This window comes from Chiroxiphia lanceolata, chromosome 22 (assembly GCF_009829145.1).
Source record: "Chiroxiphia lanceolata isolate bChiLan1 chromosome 22, bChiLan1.pri, whole genome shotgun sequence".
NCBI classification, from domain to species: domain Eukaryota; kingdom Metazoa; phylum Chordata; class Aves; order Passeriformes; family Pipridae; genus Chiroxiphia; species Chiroxiphia lanceolata.
In genome coordinates, this window is record NC_045658.1 from 1,517,372 (window position 1) to 1,538,221 (window position 20,850).

At 57.2% G+C, this 20,850-nt stretch overlaps 1 protein-coding gene and 1 long non-coding RNA gene across 2 annotated transcripts; both read left to right on the forward strand.

Moving 5' to 3' along the window:
* Positions 1 to 3,792: 3,792 nt before the first annotated feature.
* TRIM62 (tripartite motif containing 62) lies at positions 3,793 to 14,245 on the forward strand. The gene is made up of 6 exons (XM_032709195.1): positions 3,793 to 3,958; positions 6,195 to 6,604; positions 8,800 to 8,895; positions 11,385 to 11,641; positions 12,470 to 12,585; positions 13,571 to 14,245. The coding sequence occupies exons 2-6, from the start codon at positions 6,197 to 6,199 to the stop codon at positions 14,119 to 14,121; spliced, it is 1,428 nt and encodes a 475-aa protein (XP_032565086.1). The 5' UTR covers positions 3,793 to 3,958; positions 6,195 to 6,196; the 3' UTR covers positions 14,122 to 14,245.
* Positions 10,003 to 10,422, forward strand: LOC116797558. The gene is made up of 3 exons (XR_004360682.1): positions 10,003 to 10,261; positions 10,292 to 10,314; positions 10,373 to 10,422. It is a non-coding gene; the product is annotated as an uncharacterized LOC116797558 (long non-coding RNA).
* Positions 14,246 to 20,850: the final 6,605 nt, after the last annotated feature.

The following is a 20,850-nucleotide window of genomic DNA, read 5'->3' on the forward strand; positions in this document are numbered from 1 at the left end:
CTGGGTCCGTTTCCATTGGGACTTTCTCTTCTGCTGCGTGATTTGATTTTCCCTGTGATTATGAAACTGGTGGTTTTAAACCTCAGCACCAATTTAGGCATTTCCTGATTTTTTTTTTTTCTGGGACGGGGGAGTGGAGTTACCCAACCCCAAATCTGCACCGGGAGGAAACTCTGTGGGGTCACCCCTGAGCTTGTGGGATCCACCAAAGGCTTGGTGAACATCTCCCGGGATTCTCCTTGTTGGGACTGGCTGAGAGAAGTGACACTCCGGGCTTTTTTTCCGACCCTACTTTGGGTGGATTAATCTTGGGTGTGGGAAAGGGGCCCCTTTCCTGGGAAGGTGGTTGGTATGCAGGGAGAAAAAAAAAAATCAAATAATAATAATAAACCCATGCCCGGCTCCATCCTGGGCTGGAAAATGAAGGAAATCAGCGCTCGCCTGCCGAAAAAAATAGGATTCCAAGGCTGGGGTTGCTCCAGGGATAGATCCAACCACAATTAAAAGGAAGGGAAGGCGGGAGCAGAGGGAAATCGCTGGAATCACCACTGTGGGGTTTTGGCAGAGCCACGGGGCTGCTACACCCGTGTAGAGCAGTGGATCCTTCCCATTCCGGCAGCACCGGGAAGCTGGATCCGTGTTGGGAGACCCCTCCAATTGACTTGGTGGAGAAAGGGAGATTTTTATGGATAGCAAGCTGGGATGTCCCAGTGGGAAATGGGCTCCCTGTGTGGTGACACTGGGTTCTCGTCAAGCTTCCCAAAGCCTGTGTTCCGGATCATGGCACACCAGGCAGGGAATTCTTTGGGAAACACCTCCATCCCACCCACCCACTTGTTTCCTTCCCCCAAAATCCCTCATTTTCCATAAAATAATGGGGAAATCACCTACCAGAGCGGGGTTCCCCTGGGATAGGTGGGCATTGGGGGTGCCAGTATTCCCAGTGCCAGTTATCCAGAGGAGTGAAAACCCTCATTCCGGGTTTCTCGGCATTGGCGATTCCCAAAAGTGGGATTTTTCCTCCCGGATCGGCAGCGCTGGGGAGCACCAAGGGCTTTGCTGGTGGCAAAGTGAAGCCAACACGGAGATTTTGGTAAATGCTGGGGGAAAAAAAAAAAAAAAACAACAAAAAACCAAACCCGGAGGTGCCAGAATTTCCCTGCGAAGGGGAGGGCCTTGGGCTCTAATTAGGTAACGAGTTAATTAGGATTAATTAGTTACTGTTTGCAAAGCACTGTGGAGATGAGACGCGCCGGCTTCCTGCCTGCTCCGAGGAGGGCTGTGGGATCCTTAAGGAAAGAGGGGTCCGGGGCGAAATCCAGCGGCACGGGGGCCTGTGGGAAGGAGGTGGGATGCTCCCAACATTCCAGGGAGGGGCAGAGCTGTGCCGGGATGGAGGCACGGAGCGGGCGCGTCCCGGCGTGCCCATCCCGCGGCCGAGGGGGGAACATTCCAGCACCGCGGCTCCTCCTCGGGGCCTCCCGCCCTTCCCGCCAGCATTCCCGGCACACGCCGCACGTGGCCGGGAGACGAGTTTTCCTTGCCCGGCGGCTTTGCCGGATCACCCACATCCTGGAATGCTCTGGAACCGCAGCGGGGAAGGGCCATATATCCCAAAAAGATCGGGAATCAAGGCACGGAGGAGCCCTCCCCACCCCACCCCCGGCCTCACACAGGGTTTACCAGGAGGTAACAAAGCCAATTTACTAATTAACAGGGATTAATTTCCCTGTTTGCCCAAACCACCCTGTGGTTTCCCAAGGATCCACCAGGATGAGTGTCAGCAGTGCTATGATGCCCTCTCTCCATCGCCCCAAATTCCTGGGAATTTCAGCCAAATGCTTGGGATACAATGAAATAACCCATTAACTATACAAAATACCCCCCTATCCCTGAATCTAGATTTGGGGAGGAAAAAAAGAGGATTTTTCCCCTCTTTCCACGGTTATTTGATATCATTCCAGCCGTTCCTCAGTCCCCGGAGGGTCCCAGAGGGGAGACACGACCTGAATTCCTAATGCAGGAAAACAAGCAGAAAAAAAAAAAACAAACCCATGTGGGTTTATTATTTATTTTTTTTTTTCAGCTGTTTCCAAGCTTTTGGGGCCTGGAGGGAAGAGAAACAAAGCGGGTGGTTATTCCCTGGAAGGAGGGGAATAGGGATGGGGGGTACCCGGGGTTGGGGGGAAGGGGGGTGATCCAGGGGTGAGAGCCAAGGAGTTTGTTCCCGTTGGCTCCCAGCCAGGTGGCCATGCTGCTTCCCAAATACGTGACTCAGCTTCCCCCTGGGAATTGTGTCCCCAGTCCATCCTTCCAGCTCCCCTTCCTCCCACCCCAGGGCTCCCTCTGCTGTGTCCCTGATCCTTGAGGGGGGAAGGAACGGATCCCTGGGGATCCCGGGGGTTGGACACCTCGTTATGGGGCAGCTGGGGTTGCCACTGGTCCCAGCTGGTCCCCCCTGTGGTGACACGGGAGGGGACAGCAGACACCCAGCACCCAAAACTCCTCTCTGGGGTTTTTGGCTGAATTTGGGGTGTTTTCAGTGTCACCCATGGGGTCACCTGGTCACAGAAAGTGGGGGGGCAGAGGGGTGGAGGGACAGACAGACGGAATGAGAGATGGGGGTAAAGGGGCATGGAAGGACAGATGGACAAAGGGATGGAGGGAGGGATTAGGGGCTGCACAGGGAAATGGGTGGATGGGGGAGCGAGAGACCCGTGGAGGGATGGAGGGATGGATAGATGGACGGAAGGACAGAGGGATGGACAGATGGAGAGATGGAGGGAGGGAGGGAGGGATGGACAGCTGGATAAAGGGACAAAGGGATTCAGGGATGGATAGATGGGCAGATGGAGGGATGGAAGGGGGATGGAAGGACAGATGGACAAAAGGATGGATGGAAGAATTTAAGGGCCAGACACGGAGATGAGTAGACAGGGGACTGAGGGATGTGTGGACAGAAGGACGGACAGAGGGATGGACAGATGGAGAGATGGAGGGACAGACAGAGGGATGGATGGGGGAGGGACGGACTGATGGATGGTTGGAGGGAGGGAGGGGCAAAGGGATTGAAGGATGGGGATACAGAGGGATGGAAGGACAGATGGACAAACAAATGGATGAAGGGATTAAGGGCTGGATGGGGAGACAGATGGACAGGGGAGGAAGGGACATGTGGATGGATGGACGGATGGATGGATGGATGGATGGAGTGATGGATGGAAGGACAGAGGTACAGAGGGAGGGAAAAATGGACAGGGGGTGGACAATGGGAGGGATGGTTGGACACATGGAGAGACAGAGGGATGGACAATGGGAGGGAGGGATGGATGGACAGAGGGATCAATGCGTGGATGGACGGAGTGATGGACAGATGGAGGGACAGAGGGATAGGATGGATAGACAAATGGATGGATGGAGAGATTAAGGCCTGGATGGGGAGATGGCTGGACGAGGGACCAAGAGATGGGTGGAAGGATGGACAGCCAGAGGGATGGACAAATCGAGGGAGAGAAGGACAGAGGGACGAAAAGTCAAATGGACAAATGGAGGGATCAAGGGCTGGACAAGGGAGAAGGGGACGGCCGGAGGGACAGCCAGAGGGACAGCCGAAAGGCCCGAGGGCGGGGCGGGGCAGGGGCAGCGCCGGGCTGGCCGGACAGACGGACAGCGGGCACGGGGACGGAGGCTCCGCGGCCCCTTTAAGCGCCCCCCGCGGGCGGGCGGTGGAAGGCGCCGGTCGGGCCGCGCCGCGCGGGGGACAATGGGCGGGGGCGGGACCACTGTGGGAGCGGGGGGGGGCGGGCAGGAAGTGCCGCGCGGCCGCGCCCCCTCCCGCTCAGACACCCCCCGCCCGTCGCGGCGGGGCCGCTCTGAGGCGGCGGCGGGAGCGCGGATCCCCCGGGACCGGGACCGGGACCGGGATCGGGAACGGCGACGGCACCGGGAGCGGCGGCGGGTGAGGGCAGCGGCGCCGGCGGGGAAGGAGGCGCGGGGCGGCATCGCACGGGGCTTGGCGGGGGCCGGTCTCGAACCCGGGTCCTACCGGGAGCGGGGGGCGGGCTCGAACCCGCGGGCCCCGGTACGGCACAGCCCCGATCCCCCAGTGCGGCCTCACCCCGGTACCCCAAATCCCGTCCCGGGACCCCCAATCCGGCCCTGACACCCCAAATCCAGCCCTGATCCCCAGCTCCACACCCGACACCACAAATCCAGCTGCGATCCCCCAAATCCAGCCTTACCCCGGCACCCTGAATCCCGCCCCGACACCCCGAATCCAGCCTCACCCCAGTACCCCAAATCCAGCCTTGACACCCCAAATCCTGCCCTGGTCCTCAGTTCCAGCCCTGATCCCCAAATCCAGACCTGACACCCCAAATCCAGCCTATTCCCCAAATCCAGACCTGACACCCCAAATCCAGCCTATTCCCCAAATCCAGACCTGACACCACAAATCCAGCTGCAATCCCCCAAATCCAGCCTCACCTCGGTACCCCAAATCTGACCCCGATACCCCAAATCCAGCCCCGACACCCCAAATCCAGACCCTCCAATTCACCCCCTTTGCAGTCCTCCAGCCCCCCTATTTCATCCTGACCCCCTCATTCCCCCCCTTTGTAAGCCCCCCATTGCCTCCTGACCCCCCTATTCCCCTCCATTGCAGCCCTATTGCACCCTGACCCCCCATGGCAGCCCCCCAGCCCCCCCATTGCCTCCTGACCCCCGATGGCAGCCCCCCAACCCCCCCATTGCCTCCTGACCCCCCTATACCCCCACTGCAGCCCCTACAATGCCCCTATTGCACCCTGACCCCCCATGGCAGCCCCCCAGCCCCCCCATCGCCCGCTGACCCCCCCATACCCCCACTGCAACCCCTCCATCGCATCCCAACCCCCACCTTGCCCCCCATTCCCCCCCTGTGACCCCCATTCCCCCTCCCTGTCACCCTTACCCCTATTCCCCCATCCCAAGCCCCCCATTCACCCTCCCCCCTCTCACCTCCCCCCACCCCACTCACCCCCCTCAGTTCCTCACTCACCCTCTCCCCCCATTCCACCCCTCTCCTCCTATTCCCACTCTCTCCCTCATTTCCCCCCAAGACCCCTACTAACCCTTTTCCCCCAAACCCCCCGCTCACCCTCTCCCTCTACTCCCCCTCAGCCCCCCACTTCCTCTCTCCCCTGTTTCTCCCCTCTCTCCCCATTCAGCCTCAATTCCCCTGTTCCCCCTCTCACCCCATCCCTCCCAAGCCCCCCACTCACCCTCTCCCCCCATTTCACCCCACTCCCCCTCTCTCCCCATTCCTCCCCTCCACCCTCTCCCCCCACCCCCAGCCATGGTGTGCAACCTGAAAGACCATCTCTCCCCCCATTCTCCCCTCTCCCCCGTCACTCTCTCCCCTTATTTCTCCATTCCCCCTCTCCCCCGTTTCCCCCCTTTCCCTCATTGTCCCCATTTCCCCCACACCCCTCTGACCCTCACTCCCTCCTTTCTGACCCTCTCCCCTCCCCAGCCATGTCATGCAGCCTGAAGGATGAGTTTTCCCCCATTCCCCTCTCTTCCCCCTCTCTCTCATCCCCCCATTTCCTCCACTCCTCTCTGACCCTCTCCCCTCCCCTCTGACCCTCTCCCCTCTCCAGCCATGATGTGCAGCCTGAAGGATGAGTTCTCCCCCATTGCCCCCTCTCCTCCCATTCCCCTCCCCTCTGACCCTCTCCCCTCCCCAGCCATGTCATGCAGCCTGAAGGATGAACTTTCCCCCATTCCCCTCTCTTCCCCCCTCTCTCTCATCCCCCCATTTTCCCTACTCCTCTCTGACCCTCTCCCCTCCCCTCTGACCATCTCCTCTCCCCAGCCATGCCATGCAGCCTGCAGGATGAGCTTTCCCCCATTCCCCACTCTCCCCCTTCCCCTCTCCCCTTCCCCTCTGACCCTCTCCCCTCCCCAGCCATGATGTGCAGCCTGAAGGATGAGTTCTCCCCCATTGCCCCCTCTCCTTCCATCCCCCCATTCCCCCCACTCCCCTCTGACCCTCTCCCCTCCCCTCTGACCCTCTCCCCTCCCCAGCCATGTCGTGCAGCCTGAAGGATGAGTTTTCCCCCATTCCCCTCTCTTCCCCCCTCTCTCTCATCCCCCCATTTCCCTCACTCCCCTCTGACCCTCTCCCCTCCCCTCTGACCCTCTCCCCTCCCCAGCCATGGCGTGCAGCCTGAAGGACGAGCTGCTGTGCTCCATCTGCCTGAGCATCTACCAGGACCCGGTGTGCCTGGGCTGCGAGCACTACTTCTGCCGCCGCTGCATCACCGAGCACTGGCTGCGCCAGGAGCCGCAGGGCACCCGCGACTGCCCCGAGTGCCGCCGCACCTTCGCCGAGCCCACGCTGGCGCCCAGCCTCAAACTGGCCAACATCGTGGAGCGCTACAGCGCCTTCCCCCTGGACGCCATCCTGGGCGCCCAGCGCAGCCCCTTCCCCTGCAAGGACCACGAGAAGGTCAAGCTCTTCTGCCTCACCGACCGCGCCGTCGTCTGCTTCTTCTGCGACGAGCCCGCCGTGCACGAGCAGCACCAGGTCACCAACGTGGACGACGCCTTCGAGGAGCTGCAGGTGGGGCCTGGGGGGTCTGCGGGCCAGGAGCTGCGAGGGGGGGGTGATGAGGAGCTGGAGATGAGGAGCTGCAGGGGGGTCATGGAGGGTCAGGCCATGGGGGAGCTGCAGGTGGGTTTTGGTTGAGGTGGGTCATGGTTGAGGAGCTGGAAATGAGGAGCTGCAGTTGGACTGTGGAGGGTCAGGCCATGGGGGAGCTGCAGGTGGGTTGTGGCTGAGGAGCTGCAGGTGGGTTTTGGTTGAGGTGGGTCATGGTTGAGGAGCTGGAGATGAGGAGCTGCAGGTGGGTCGTGGAGGGTCAGGCCATGGGGGAGCTGCAGGTGGGTTTTGGTTGCGGTGGGTCATGGTTGAGCTGGAGATGAGGAGCTACAGGTGGGTTTTGGTTGAGGTGGGTCATGGTTGAGGAGCTGGAAATGAGGAGCTGCAGTTGGACTGTGGAGGGTCAGGCCATGGGGGAGCTGCAGGTGGGTTGTGATTGAGGAGCTGGAGATGAGGAGCTGCAGGTGGGTTTTGGTTGAGGAGTTGCAGGGGGCTGTGGTTGATGGTTGAGGAGCTGCAGGTGAGTTGTGGAAGATCAGTCCATGAGGGAGCTGCAGGTGGATCATGGTGGAAGAGCTGCAGGGTTGAGCTGCAGGTGGGTCGTGGAGGGTCAGTCTGGGTGGGGTTCCCTGCCCCAAGTGGCTCCTTGGGGCTGCTTTGCCTGGCTGGTCCCTCTCCCCTCGGTGTTGGTGCCCATCCCTCTGTCCTTGTGTCCCTCCTGAAGCTGTGGGGTCAGTCCAGGGGCTTCCTCCTGTCCCTGTGTCCCTGCACCCCTTCTTTTCCCTGTCAGGGTCAACCTTCCTCTTGTCCACCCATCTGTCTGTCCCTCCTCCCTCCTGTCCCCATCAGAGTCAGCTCTGTGCCCTCCTCATGTCTGTCTGTCTGTCTGTCCCACAGCCCTTTTGTCCCCGTTGGGGTCAGCCCTGTGCCCTTCACCCCCCTCTCCCTTCCTCTCCTCCTCCATCCACTCCTCCACTCATCCATTCATTCATTATACCATCCCTCCCTTCCTCCCTCCCTCCCTCTCTCCTTCCCTCTATCCCTCCCTCCCTCCCTCCATCCATCCGTTCATCCATCTGTCCGTCCATCCCTCCCTCACTCCCTCCAGCCATCCATCCCTTCACCCATCCATCCATCCCTACCTCTATCCATCTATCCATCCGTCCATCTATCTATCCATCTATCTATCCACCCATCCCTCCCTCCATCCCTCCCTCCATCCATCTGTCCGTCCATCCCTCCATCCACCTATCCCTCCATCCCTCCCTCACTCCCTCCAGCCATCCATCCCTTCGCCTATCCATCCATCCCTTCCTCCATCCATGTATCCTTCCATCCATGTATCCTTCCATCCATGTATCCTTCCATCCATGTATCCTTCCATCCATCTATCCTTCCATCCATCTATCCTTCCATCCATCTATCCATCCATCCATCTATCCTTCCATCCATGTATCCTTCCATCCATCTATCCTTCCATCCATCTATCCTTCCATCCATCTATCCATCCATCTGTCCATCCATCCCTCCAGCCCTCCACCCATCCCTCCCTCACTCCCTCCAGCCATCTGTCTCTTCACCCATCCATCCATCCCTACCTCCATCCATCTATCCATCCATCCATCTATCCATCTATCTATCCACCCATCCCTCCAACCCTCCCTCACTCCCTCCAACCATCCGTCTCTTCACCCATCCCTCCATCCCTCCCTCACTCCCTCCAGCCATCCATCCCTTCACCTATCCATCCATCCCTCCCTCCATCCATCTCTCCATCCACCCATCCCTCCCTCCCTCCATCCATCCATCTCTCCAGCCCTCCACCCATCCCTCCCTCCCTCCCCCTTGCTCCCCCCAGGACTCCTTGGGCACCCCCAAACCCCTCTAAGGACCTGCTGAGCTGCCCCCTCAGGCAGGACCCCCCTAAACCATTCCCTGTCCCCCCTTCCCTGGGCAGGACCCCCCCAGGCCATCCATCCATCCATCCCAGAGCCCCAGAACCCCCCAGCTGCCCGTGGGATCCCTGTTATTCCCTAACTCCCCTCTTCCCTGGGCAGGAGCCCCCAGGCCATCCATCCATCCCAGAGCCCCAGAACCCCCCAGCTGCCCGTGGGATCCCCGGTATTCACTAACTCCCCTGTTCCCTGGCTTTCCAGCGGGAGCTGAAGGAGCAGCTCCAGGGGCTGCAGGAGAGCGAGCGCGGCCACACCGAAGCCCTGCAGCTCCTCAAGAGGCAGCTGGCAGAGACCAAGGTACGTGTCGGGACCCCCTGTGCCCCCCTGGCACCCCCTGTGCCCCCCTGGCACCCCATATGCCCCCCTGGCACCCCATATGCCCCCCTGGCACCCCCCTGGCACCCCCTGTGCCCCCCTGGCACCCCCCTGGCACCCCCTGTGCCCCCCTGGCACCCCATATGCCCCCCTGGCACCCCCCTGGCACCCCCTGTGCCCCCCAGCCCTCCCCACCCCCCCAACCCCCCGTTGGGGTCACTCCCCCTGCCGTGACCAACCCGATTCCGGGACCCCCAAACACTCCAAACCCCACAATTTCATGGATTTGCCCCCCCTTTTTTCCCTTTCTCTGGCGCCCCAAAACCCACCCGTGGGTTTGGTGCCCCCAAACCCCCCCCCCCCAGGGCTGCTCAACCCTCTGGGATTTCCTTCTTTATCCTTTTAATTTATCTTTTTAATTAATCCCATTAATTATCTCCTCGCTCAGCTCTTCCAGGCAGGGGCAGTTTTCTCCCCATCGCCACCAGTGACTGGGGAGAGGTTTTTTTTAGGATTTAGGTTTATTTAGGGGGGTTTTTTTAGGGTTTTTTTGGGGGGTTTTGAGGGTTTTTTTCAGAGTTTATTAGAGGGGTTTAGAGATTTATTTTTTAGGGTTTTTTAAGAGGGTCTTTTTAGAGATTTTTAGGGTTTTTTTGGGGAAGGTTCTTTCGGGGTTCTTTTAGGGTTTTTTAGAGGGTCTTCTTAGAGGTCCTTTGTGAGTTCTTTAAGGATTTTTTAGGAGATTCTTTTAGGGTTCTTTTAGAGGGTCTTTTTAGAGGTTCTTTAAGAATTTTTTAAGGTTTTTTTGGAGGTCCTTTCAGGGTTTTTTTAGGGTTTTTAGAGGGTTTTTTTAGAGGTTCTTTAAGAATTTTTAAGGGTTTTTTGGAGGTTCTTTTAGGGTTATTTTGAGGTTTTTTAGAGGGTTTTTTTAGAGGTCCTTTAAGAGTTCTTTTAAGTTTTTTTTGAGGTTCTTTCAGGGTTCTTTTAGGTTTTTTAAAGGATCTTTTTAGAAGTTTTTTAAGGATTCTTTTAGAGTTCTTTAAAGCTGTTTTGGGAGATTTTTTCAGGGTTTTTTTTTGGGAGGTTCTTTCAGACCTCTTTTAGGGTTTTTTTTTGAGGTTCTTTTGGGGTTCTTTTATTCTCCTGAGGGAGATTCTCTTCGGGTTCTTTTAGGATTCTCTTAGGGTTCTTTGCCAAGTTCCTTCAGGGTTCTCTTAAGGTTCAAGGTTCTTTGGGAATTTCTTTCAAGATTCTTTTAGGGTCTTTTTAGAGGTCTTTTAGGTTTCTGGGGAGGTTCTTTCAGGGTGGTCTTAGGGTTCTTTGCCAGGTTCTTCGGGAGGTTCTTTGGGTCTTAGGGTTCTTTGCCAGGTTCTTTTAGGGTTTCTTAGGGTTCTTTGGGAGGTTCTTTAGGAGGTTCTTTTAGGATTGTTTTAGGGTTCTTTGGGAGGTTCTGTAGGAGGTTCTTTTAGGGTTGTTTTAGGGTTCTTTTCAAGGTTCTTTGGGAAGTTCTTTCAAGATTCTTTTAGGGTTCTTTTCAAGGTTCTTTGGGAAGTTCTTTCAAGATTCTTTTAGGTTTCTTGGGGAGGTTCTTTTAAGGTTCCTTGAGAGGAACCTTCTTTGCAAGGTTCTTCAGGAGGTTCTTTTAAGGTTTCTTAGGGTTCTTTGCCGGGTTCTTTGCCAGGTTCTTTCAGGGTTCTCTTTTCAAGGTTCTTTGGGAAGTTCTTTCAGGCTTCTTTTAGGGTTTTTTTTTCAGGTTCCTTGGGGAGGTTCTTTGGGAGGTTCCCTGAGGGTTCTTTGGGAGGTTCTTTTCAGGTTCTCTGAGGGTTCTTTGGGAACCTGTGGCCCCGTTTGCCCCCCCAGTCGTCAGCCAAGAGCCTGCAGGTGACCTTCGGGGAGGCGTTCGAGCGACTGCACCGGGAGCGGCAGGAGGGGCTTTTAGGGTCCTTGGGAAGGTTCTTTTAGGGTTCTTCTCAAGGTTCTTTTAGGGTGGTCTTAGGGTTCCTTGCCAGGTTCTCTCAGGGTTCTGTTAGGGTTCTTTGCAGGGTTCTTCCAGGGGTTCTTTTACAGTTTCTTAGGGTTCTTTGGGAGGTTCTTTAGGAGGTACTTTTAGGGTTCTCTTAGGGTTCTTTGCTAGGTTCTTTCAGGGTTCTCTTAGGGTTCTTTGCAGGGTTCTTTCAGGGGTTCTTTTATGGTTTCTTAGGGTTCTTTGGGAGGTTCTTTAGGAGGTTCTTTCAAGGTTCTCTTAGGGTTCTTTGCAGGGTTCTTTTAGGGGTTCTTTTATGGTTTCTTAGGGTTCTTTGGGAGGTTCTTTAGGAGGTTCTTTCAGGGTTCTGTTAGGGTTCTTCGCAGGGTTCTTCCAGCGGTTCTTTTATGGTTTCTTAGGGTTCTTTAGGAGGTTCTTTTAGGGTTCTCTTAGTGTTAATTATGGTTAATTAGCCCGTGGCCCCCGGTAACGCCGTTTGCTCCCCCAGTCGTCAGCCAAGAGCCTGCGGGTGACCATCGGGGAGGCGTTCGAGCGGCTGCACCGGCTGCTGCGGGAGCGGCAGAAGGCCATGCTGGAGGAGCTGGAGGCCGACACGGCGCGGACGCTCTCGGACATCGAGCACAAGATCCAGCGCTACAGCCACCAGCTGCGCAAGGTGCAGGAGGGCACCCAGATCCTGCAGGAGCGCCTGGCGGAGGCCGACAAACACGTCTTCCTGGCCGGAGTGGCCTCCCTGTCCGAGAGGTGGGTGCTGGGGAGGGGTCACTGGGGTCACTGATGGTGAAGGGACTGGAGCACAAGTGCTGTGAGGAGAGGCTGAGGGAGCTGGGGCTGTTCAGCCTGGAGAAGAGGAGGCTCAGGGGAGACCTCCTCACTCTCTGCAACTCCCTGACAGGAGGAGGGAGCCAGAGGGGGGTTGGTCTCTTTTCCCAGGCAACCATCAGCAAGACAAGAGGGCTCAGGCTTCAGCTGTGCCAGGGGAGGGTTAGGTTGGATATCAGGAAGAATTTCTTTGCAGAGAGGGTGCTCAGCCATTGGAATGGGCTGCCCAGGGAGGGGGTGGATTCTCCATCCCTGGAGGTTTTTAAGATCAGACTGGATGTGGCATCAGTGCCATGGGCTGGGAACCACGGCGGGGTTGGATCAAGGGTTGGACTGGATGATCTCAGAGGTCCCTTCCAACCCAGCTGGTTCTGTGATTCTGTGATATGTCAGTGAGGTCAGTAGGGTCACTGGGGTCAGTAGTGTCATGCTGGTGTCACACTGGGGTCACTGCTGTCACTGGTATCACTGGTGTCACACTGGGGTCACTGCTGTCACTGGTATCACTGGGGTCACGCTGGGGTCACTGGTGTCACTGATGTCAGTGAGGTCATGCTGGTGTCACTAGGGTCACATTGGGGTCACACTGGGGTCACACTGGGATCACACTGCTGTTACTGGGGTCAGTGGTGTCACTGGGGTCACTGATGTGTCAGTGAGGTCACCCTGGTGTCACTAGGGTCACACTGGGGTCACACTGGGGTCACTGGGGTAACTGGTGTCACCGGTGTCACCGTCTGTGCCGTGCAGGTTGAAGGGGAAGATCCACGAGACCAACCTGACGTACGAGGATTTCCCCACCTCCAAGTACATGGGCCCCCTGCAGTTCACCATCTGGAAATCCCTCTTCCAGGACATCCATCCCGGTGAGGGCACGGCAGGGAGTGGGGAGGAGGTGGCACAGGGCAGGGGTGGGGACACGGCAGGGAGGAATGGAAGTGTCACCAGTGAGGGACAGGGGCACACCAGTGAAGGACACCAGTGAGGGTTGGGGACACACTAGTGAGGGATGGGAACGGGAGTGTCACCAGTGAGGGATGGGGACACACTAGGGAGGGACAGGGACACACCAGTGAGGGATTTGGAGGGGAATGTCAGTGGTGAGGGACAGGGGCACACCAGTGAGGGACAGGGACACACTGGAGAGGGATGGGGATGTCACCAGTGAGGGACAGGGACACACCAGTGAAGGACACCAGTGAGGGCTGGGGACACATTAGAGAGGGATGAGAATGGAAATGTCACCAGTGAGGGACAGGGGCACACCAGGGAGGGATGAGGATGTCTCTGGTGAGGGATGGGGACACACCAGTGAGGGATGGGCATGGGAATGTCACCAGTGAGGGACAGGGACACACCAGTGAGGGACAGGGGCATCACTCATGAGGGAGAGGGACACAGCAGGGAGGGATGGGGATGGGAATCTCACCAGTAAGGGATGGGGACACACCAGTGAGGATTGGACGTGTCTCTGGCGAGGGATGGGGACACACCAGTGAGGGACAAGGACACACTGGTGAGGGTTGAGGATGTCACTGGTGAGGGATGGGGACACACCAGGGAGGGTTGAGGATGTCACTGGTGAGAGATGGGGACACACCAGGGAGGGTTGAGGATGTCACTGGTGAGGGATGGGGACACACCAGTGAGGGTTGGAGGTGTCTCTGGTGAGGGATGGGGACACACCAGGGAGGGTTGAGGATGTCACTGGTGAGGGATGGGGACACCCCGGGGAGGGCCAGTGACACACCTCTGAGGGATCTGAGGGGTGGCAGCCCCCATAACCCGCCGTGGTCTCCACGCCGTCCGGGCAGGGCCGGCCGCGCTAACCCCGTTCCCCCGGCCCCGCAGTGCCCGCCGCGCTGACCCTGGACCCGGGCACTGCCCACCACCGGCTCATCCTGTCGGACGACTGCACCATCGTGGCCTACGGGAACCTGCACCCGCAGCCGCTGCAGGACTCGCCCAAGCGCTTCGACGTGGAGGTGTCGGTGCTGGGCGCGCAGGCCTTCGGCGCCGGCGTGCACTACTGGGAGGTGGTGGTGTCCGAGAAGACCCAGTGGGTGCTGGGCCTGGCTCACGAGGCCGTGAGCCGCAAGGGCAGCATCCAGATCCTGCCCAGCCGCGGCTTCTACTGCATCGTGATGCACGACGGCAACCAGTACAGCGCCTGCACCGAGCCCTGGACGCGGCTCAACGTCAAGGGCAAGCTGGAGAAGGTGGGCGTCTTCCTGGACTACGACAAGGGGCTGCTCATCTTCTACAACGCCGACGACATGTCCTGGCTCTACACCTTCCGGGAGAGGTTTCCCGGGAAGCTCTGCTCCTACTTCAGCCCCGGGCAGAGCCACGCCAACGGCAAGAACGTGCAGCCGCTGCGCATCAACACCGTCCGCATCTGAGGGACCGCAGGGGGCTGCGGGGCCGCCCCAGGGACTGGTCCTGGCGCGGGACAGGATCCGGCCTGTGCTTCCAGGGAATCCCGGTGTGGGGGCTGGGATGTGGCAATAAAGGATTTGGAGAGAAGGGAGGCGGTGGAGGGACCGGGGTGGGGCACCGGGGGGGCCGTGGAGGGGGTGGGGGCACCATGGGGGGCCATGCTGGGGGTCTCTCACTGTGCTGGGGGGCACCAGGGGGTGCCAGGGCAGGGGTGGGGGCACCATGAGGGGCATAATGGGGGTCTCTCACTGTGCTGGGGGCACCGGGGGGGTCATTCTGGGGGTGTCTCACTGTGTTAAGGGACACCAGAGGGTGCCATGGCAGGGCTGGGGGCACCATGGGGGGTCATTCTGGGGATGTCTCACTGTGTTAAGGGACACCAGAGGGTGCCATGGCAGGGCTGGGGGCACCAGGGGGGTCATTCTGGGGGTCTCTCACTGTGTTAAGGGGCAGCAGGGGGTGCCATGGCAGGGCTGGGGGCACCATGAGGGGCATGCTGGGGGTCTCTCACTATGCTGGGGGGCACCAGGGGGTGCCATGGCAGGGGTACCACACTGTGGGGTGCTGTGCTGGGGGTCTCTCTGTGCAGGGGGGTGTCATGGGGATGTTGTGGCAGAGCTGGGGGCACCATGGGGGGTCATTCTGGGGGCGTCTTGCTGTGTTAAGGGGCACCAGGGGGTGCCATGGCAGGACTGGGGGCACCATGGGGGGTCATTCTGGGGGTGTCTCGCTGTGTTAAGGGGCACCAGGGAGTGCCGTGCTGGGGGTCTGTCCCTGTGTGAAGGGACACCGTGGGTGCTGTGCCGTGGGTGCCACACCCTGCCAGGAGTGGCCGTGCCATGTGGTGTGTCCTGAGCCGTGCCAGGGGCACTGCACCCTGCCCTGGGACACTGTGCTGTGCCATGTGTGCCGTGCCAGCCTGGGACAGGCTGTCCTGGGTCAGGGACAGGGGCAGGTCTGTGTAGGGTTCCATGTAGGGACCCTGGATTCATGTAGGCTTCCCTGTGTCCATGTAGGGTATCCATGTATATATATGTATGCATGTGTAGGGGTCCCTATATCCATGTAGGTTCCCTGTATCCATGTAGGGGTCCCTCTAGGATTCTCTATGTCCATGTAGGGTTCCATGTATCCATACAGGGTTCCCTATATCCATGTAGGTTCCATGTATCCATACAGGGTTCCCTGTATCCATACAGGGTTCCCTGTATCCGTGTAGGTTCCCTGTACGATTCCCTATATCCATGTAGGGTTCTATGTATCCATGTAGGGTTCCTATATCCATGTAGGTTCCCTGTATCCAGGTAGGTGTCCCTGTAGGATTCCCTATATCCATGTAGGGTTCTGTGTATCCATATAGGGTCCCCTATATCCATGTAGGTTCCCTATATCCATGTAGGGCTCCCTGTAGGATTCCCTATATCCATGTAGGGTTCTGTGTATCCATATAGGGTTCCCTGTATCCATGTAGGGGTCCCTCTAGGATTCCCTGTATCTATGTAGGGGTCCCTCTAGGATTCCCTGTATCCATGTAGGGTTCTGTGTATCCATATAGAGTTTCCTGTATCCATGTAGGGGTCCCTCTAGGATTCCCTATATCCATGTAGGTTCCCTGTATCCATGTAGGTGTTCCTATACGATTCCCTATATCCATGTAGGGTTCCCTGTATCCATACAGGGTTCCCTATATCCATGTAGGTTCCCTGTAGGATTCCCTATATCCATGTAGGGTTCTGTGTATCCATATAGGGTTCCCTATATCCATGCAGGTTCCCTGTATCCATGTAGGGGTCCCTCTAGGATTCCCTATATCCATGTAGGGTTCTGTGTATCCATATAGGGTTCCCTATATCCATGTAGGCTTCCCTGTATCCATGTAGGTGTTCCTATACGATTCCCTATATCCATGTAGGGTTCCCTATATCCATGTAGGTTCCCTGTATCTGTGTAGGCTTCTCTGTGTCCATAGAGGGTTCCCTATACCCCTGTAGGGTCTGTGCAGGGCTCGAGGCCCTGTGGGGCTGTTTGGGGTCCTTGGGGGCCCTGGGGGGGTGTCTGGGGATCTATAGGGGGTGGGCTGCACAGAGGGTGTGATATGTAGAGGGTGGGCTCTATAGGGTGGGTCTGTCCAGGGGGGCTGATATAGAGGGGTGTGGTGTATAGGGGATGTGATAGATAGGTGTGTGATATGTAAGGGATGTGTTATATAGGGATGTGATAGATAGGAGGTGATTTATACAGGGAGTGTGATATATAGAGGTGGGCTCTATAGGGTAAGTCTATCCAGGGGATCTGATATATGGGGGTGTGATATGTAGGGAGTTTGATACATAGGCTATGTGATGTATAAGGGGTGTGATATATAGGGGATGTGATATATAGGAGTGTGAGATATAGGGGGTGATCTATACAGGGAGTGTGATATATAGAGGTGGGCTCTATAGGATAAGTCTAGCCAGGGATATCTGATATATAGGGATGTGATATGCAGAGCTGGTATATAAGGGGTGTGATATATAAGGAGATGTGGTATATAGGGGGGTGATCTATACAGGGACTGTGGTATATAGAGGTGGGCTCTATAGGGTAAGTCTGTTCAGGGGATCTGATGTATAGGGGATGTTATCTATAGGAGTGTGATATATAATGGATGTATGTAAGGGGCTGTGATATGTAGGAGATGTGATATACACAGGGGGTGTGAGATATGGAGGGTGATCTGTACAGGGACTGTGGTATATAGAGGTGGGTTCTATAGGGTAAGTCTGTCCAGGGGGTCTGATATATAGGGGTGTGATATATAGGATGTAGGTGCTGGGCTATATAGGGGTTATGGTGTGGGGGGGTTATATCTAGGGGTGGCCTATAGGGGGGTGTGATGTGTAGGGGGTGGGCTATATAGGGGGTGTGCCATATGGGGCAGGTATAAGGGGTATGGTATAATGGGGAGATATATGGGGGTGAGCTATGCAGGGGATGGGCTGTATAGGGGGTGATATATAAGGGTGGGCTGTATAGAGGGTCTGTCTGGAGGTCTGGTGTGTAGGGAGTGTGCTGTATAGGGGGGGTGATGTATAGGGGCTGGGCTGTACAGGGGTTATGGTATATGGGGGGTTATGGGTGGGGGGTGATATATAGGGGGTGTGATATGCAGTGGGTATGATATATAGGGGTTGGGCTATAGGAGGTGTAATGTATAGGGACTGAGCTATATAGGGGTTTGGGTACCTGGGGGAGATAGAGAGTGGGCTGTAGACAGGGTTATATAGGGGATAATGTGTAGGGGATGGGCTATATAGGTCTGGTATAATGGGGGAGATATGTGGGGGTCAGCTATACAGGGGATGGGCTGTATGGAGGGATATATGGGGTGGGCTGTGCAGGGGAGGGATATATGGGGGTGAACTATATAGGGGGTGTGGTATATGGGTGAGGATATATAGGGGGTGTGCTGTGTGTGGAGTGATATGGGGGGGCTGTGCAGTGTGGGGGCCACATGGGTGGTGATATATGGGGCAGTGATATAGGGGGTGGGCTCTAGGGGGAGGGATATATAGGGATATATGTGAGGGGGGCTGTAGGGGGGTGATGTATGGGGGGTGGGATATCCCAGTGCTGTGGGGCTGTAGGGTAAGTGGGGACACAGGGGAAGGGGCTGGGGGGCACTGGGGTTCCTGGGGCTATAGGGTCCGTGTGTCTGTAGAGCACTGGGGTCACTGCTGTGTCACGCCCCTGTCACACCACTGTCACCGCTGTCACCCCTGTCTCTATCACACCCCTGTCACACACTGTCACACCCTGCTCTATCACACCCCTGTCACACGCTGTCACACCCTGCTCTATCACACCCCTGTCACATGCTGTCACACCCTGCTCTATCACACCCCTGTCACATGCTGTCACACCCTGCTCTGTCACACCCCTGTCACTCCGCTGTCACACCGCTGTGTCACACCCCTGTCACACCCCTGTAACTCCGCTGTTTCACACCCCTGTCACACCACTGTCACACTGCTCTATGACACCACTGTCACACTGCTCTATGACACCACTGTTACACTGTTCTATGACACCACTGTCACACTGCTCTATGACACCACTGTCACACTGCTCTATGACACCACTGTCACACTGCTCTATGACACCACTGTTACACTGTTCTATGACACCACTGTCACACTGCTCTATGACACCACTGTCACACTGCTATATTACACCCGTGTCACACCGCTGTGTCACACTCTCTCACACCGCTGTCACACCGCTCTATCACCCCTCTGCCACACCCCTGTCACACCCCTCTGTCACACGCTCTCACTCCGCTGTCACACTCTATCACACTCTCTCACACCCCTCTATCACTCCGCTCTCACACCCCTCTCTCACACTCTATCACACCCCTCTCTCACTCCACTCTCACTCCGCTGTGTCACACACTCTCACACTGCTCTCACACCGCTGTGTCACACCCCTGTCCCACTCTCTCACACCCCTCTCTCACACCGCTCTCACACTCTCTCACACTCCTCTATCACACCGCTCTCACACCCCTCTGTCACACTGCTCTCACACTCCTCTATCACACCGCTCTCACACCCCTCTCTCACACTCTCTCACACCGCTCTATCACACCCCTCTATCACACTCTCTCACTCTGCTCTATCACACTCTATCACACCCCTCTCTCACTCTGCTCTCACTCCGCTGTCACACTCCTGTCACACTCTCTCACACCCCTCTCACACCCCTCTCACACCCCTCTCTCACTCCGCTCTCACTCCGCTCTCACTCCGCTCTCACTCTGCTGTCACTCTGCTGTCACACTCCTGTCACACTCTCACACCCCTCTCTCACACTCTCTCACACCCCTCACACCCCTCTCTCACTCCGCTCTCACTCTGCTGTCACACTCCTGTCACACTCCCGTCACACTCTCTCACACCCCTCTCTCACATGCTCTCACTCCGCTCTCACACCCCTCACACCCGTCTCTCACACCTGTCTCTCACACCCCTCTATCACACTCTCTCACACCCCTCACACCCCTCTCTCACACCCCTCTCTCACTCCGCTGTCACACCGCTGTGTCACATGCTCTCACACCCCTCTATCACATGCTGTCACCCCTCTATCACACCGCTCTATCACACCCTCTCACTCCGCTGTCACTCTGCTGTGTCACACTCTCTCACACTGCTCTCACACCCCTCTCTCACACCCCTCTCTCACTCCACTCTCACTCCGCTGTGTCACACACTCTCACACTGCTCTCACACCGCTGTGTCACACCCCTGTCCCACTCTCTCACACCCCTCTCGCACACCGCTCTCACACTCTCTCACACCCCTCTATCACTCCGCTCTCACACCCCTCTCTCACACTCTATCACACCGCTCTATCACTCCGCTCTCACACCCCTCTATCACACTCTCTCACTCCGCTCTCTCTCCGCTGTGTCACACCCCTGTCACACTCTCTCACACCCCTCTCTCACACCGCTCTCACACTCTCTCACACTCTCTCACACCCCCTCACACCCCTCTCTCACACCGCTCTCACACTCTCACACCCCTCTATCACACCGCTCTCACACCCCTCTCTCACACTCTCTCACACCGCTCTATCACACTCTATCACACCCCTCTCTCACTCTGCTCTCACTCCGCTGTCACACTCCTGTCCCACTCTCTCACACCCCTCTCTCACTCCGCTCTCACTCTGCTCTCACTCTGCTGTCACACTCCTGTCACACTCCTGTCACACTCCTGTCACACTCTCTCACAGCCCTCACACCCCTCTCTCACTCCACTGTCACACTCCTGTCACACTCCTGTCACACTCTCACAACCCTGTCTCACACGCTCTCACTCCGCTCTCACACCCCTCACACCCCTCTCTCACACCCCTCTATCACACTCTCTCACACCCCTCACACCCCTCTCTCACACCCGTCTCTCACACCGCTCTCACACTCTCTCACCCCCCTCACACCCCTCTCTCACACCCCTCTCTCACTCCGCTCTCACTCCGCTGTCACACTTCTGTCACACTCTCTCACACCCCTCACACCCCTCTCTCACACCGCTCTCACACTCTCTCACACCCCTCACACCCCTCTCTCACTCCGCTCTCACTCCGCTGTCACACTCTCCCACACCCCTCTCTCACACTCCTGTCACACTCCTGTCACACTCTCTCACACCCCTCACACCCCTCTCTCACACCCATCTCTCACTCCGCTCTCACTCCGCTGTCACACTCCCGTCACACTCTCTCACACCCTTCTCTCACACGCTCTCACTCCGCTCTCACACCCCTCACACCCCTCTATCACACCCCTCTATCACACCCCTCTATCACACTCTCTCACACCCCTCTCTCACACTCTCTCTCACACCCCTCTCTCACTGCGCTGTCACACTCCTGTCACACTCTCTCACACCCCTCACACCCCTCTCTCACTCCGCTGTCACACTCCTGTCACACTCCTGTCACACTCTCTCACACTCACACCCCTCACACCCCTCTCTCACTCCGCTCTCACTCCGCTGTCACACTCCTGTCACACTCCTGTCACACTCCTGTCACACTCCTGTCACACTCTCTCACTCCCCTCTCTCACTCCCCTCTCTCACTCTCTCTCACACCCCTCACACCCCTCTCTCACACTCTCTCACACCCCTCACACCCCT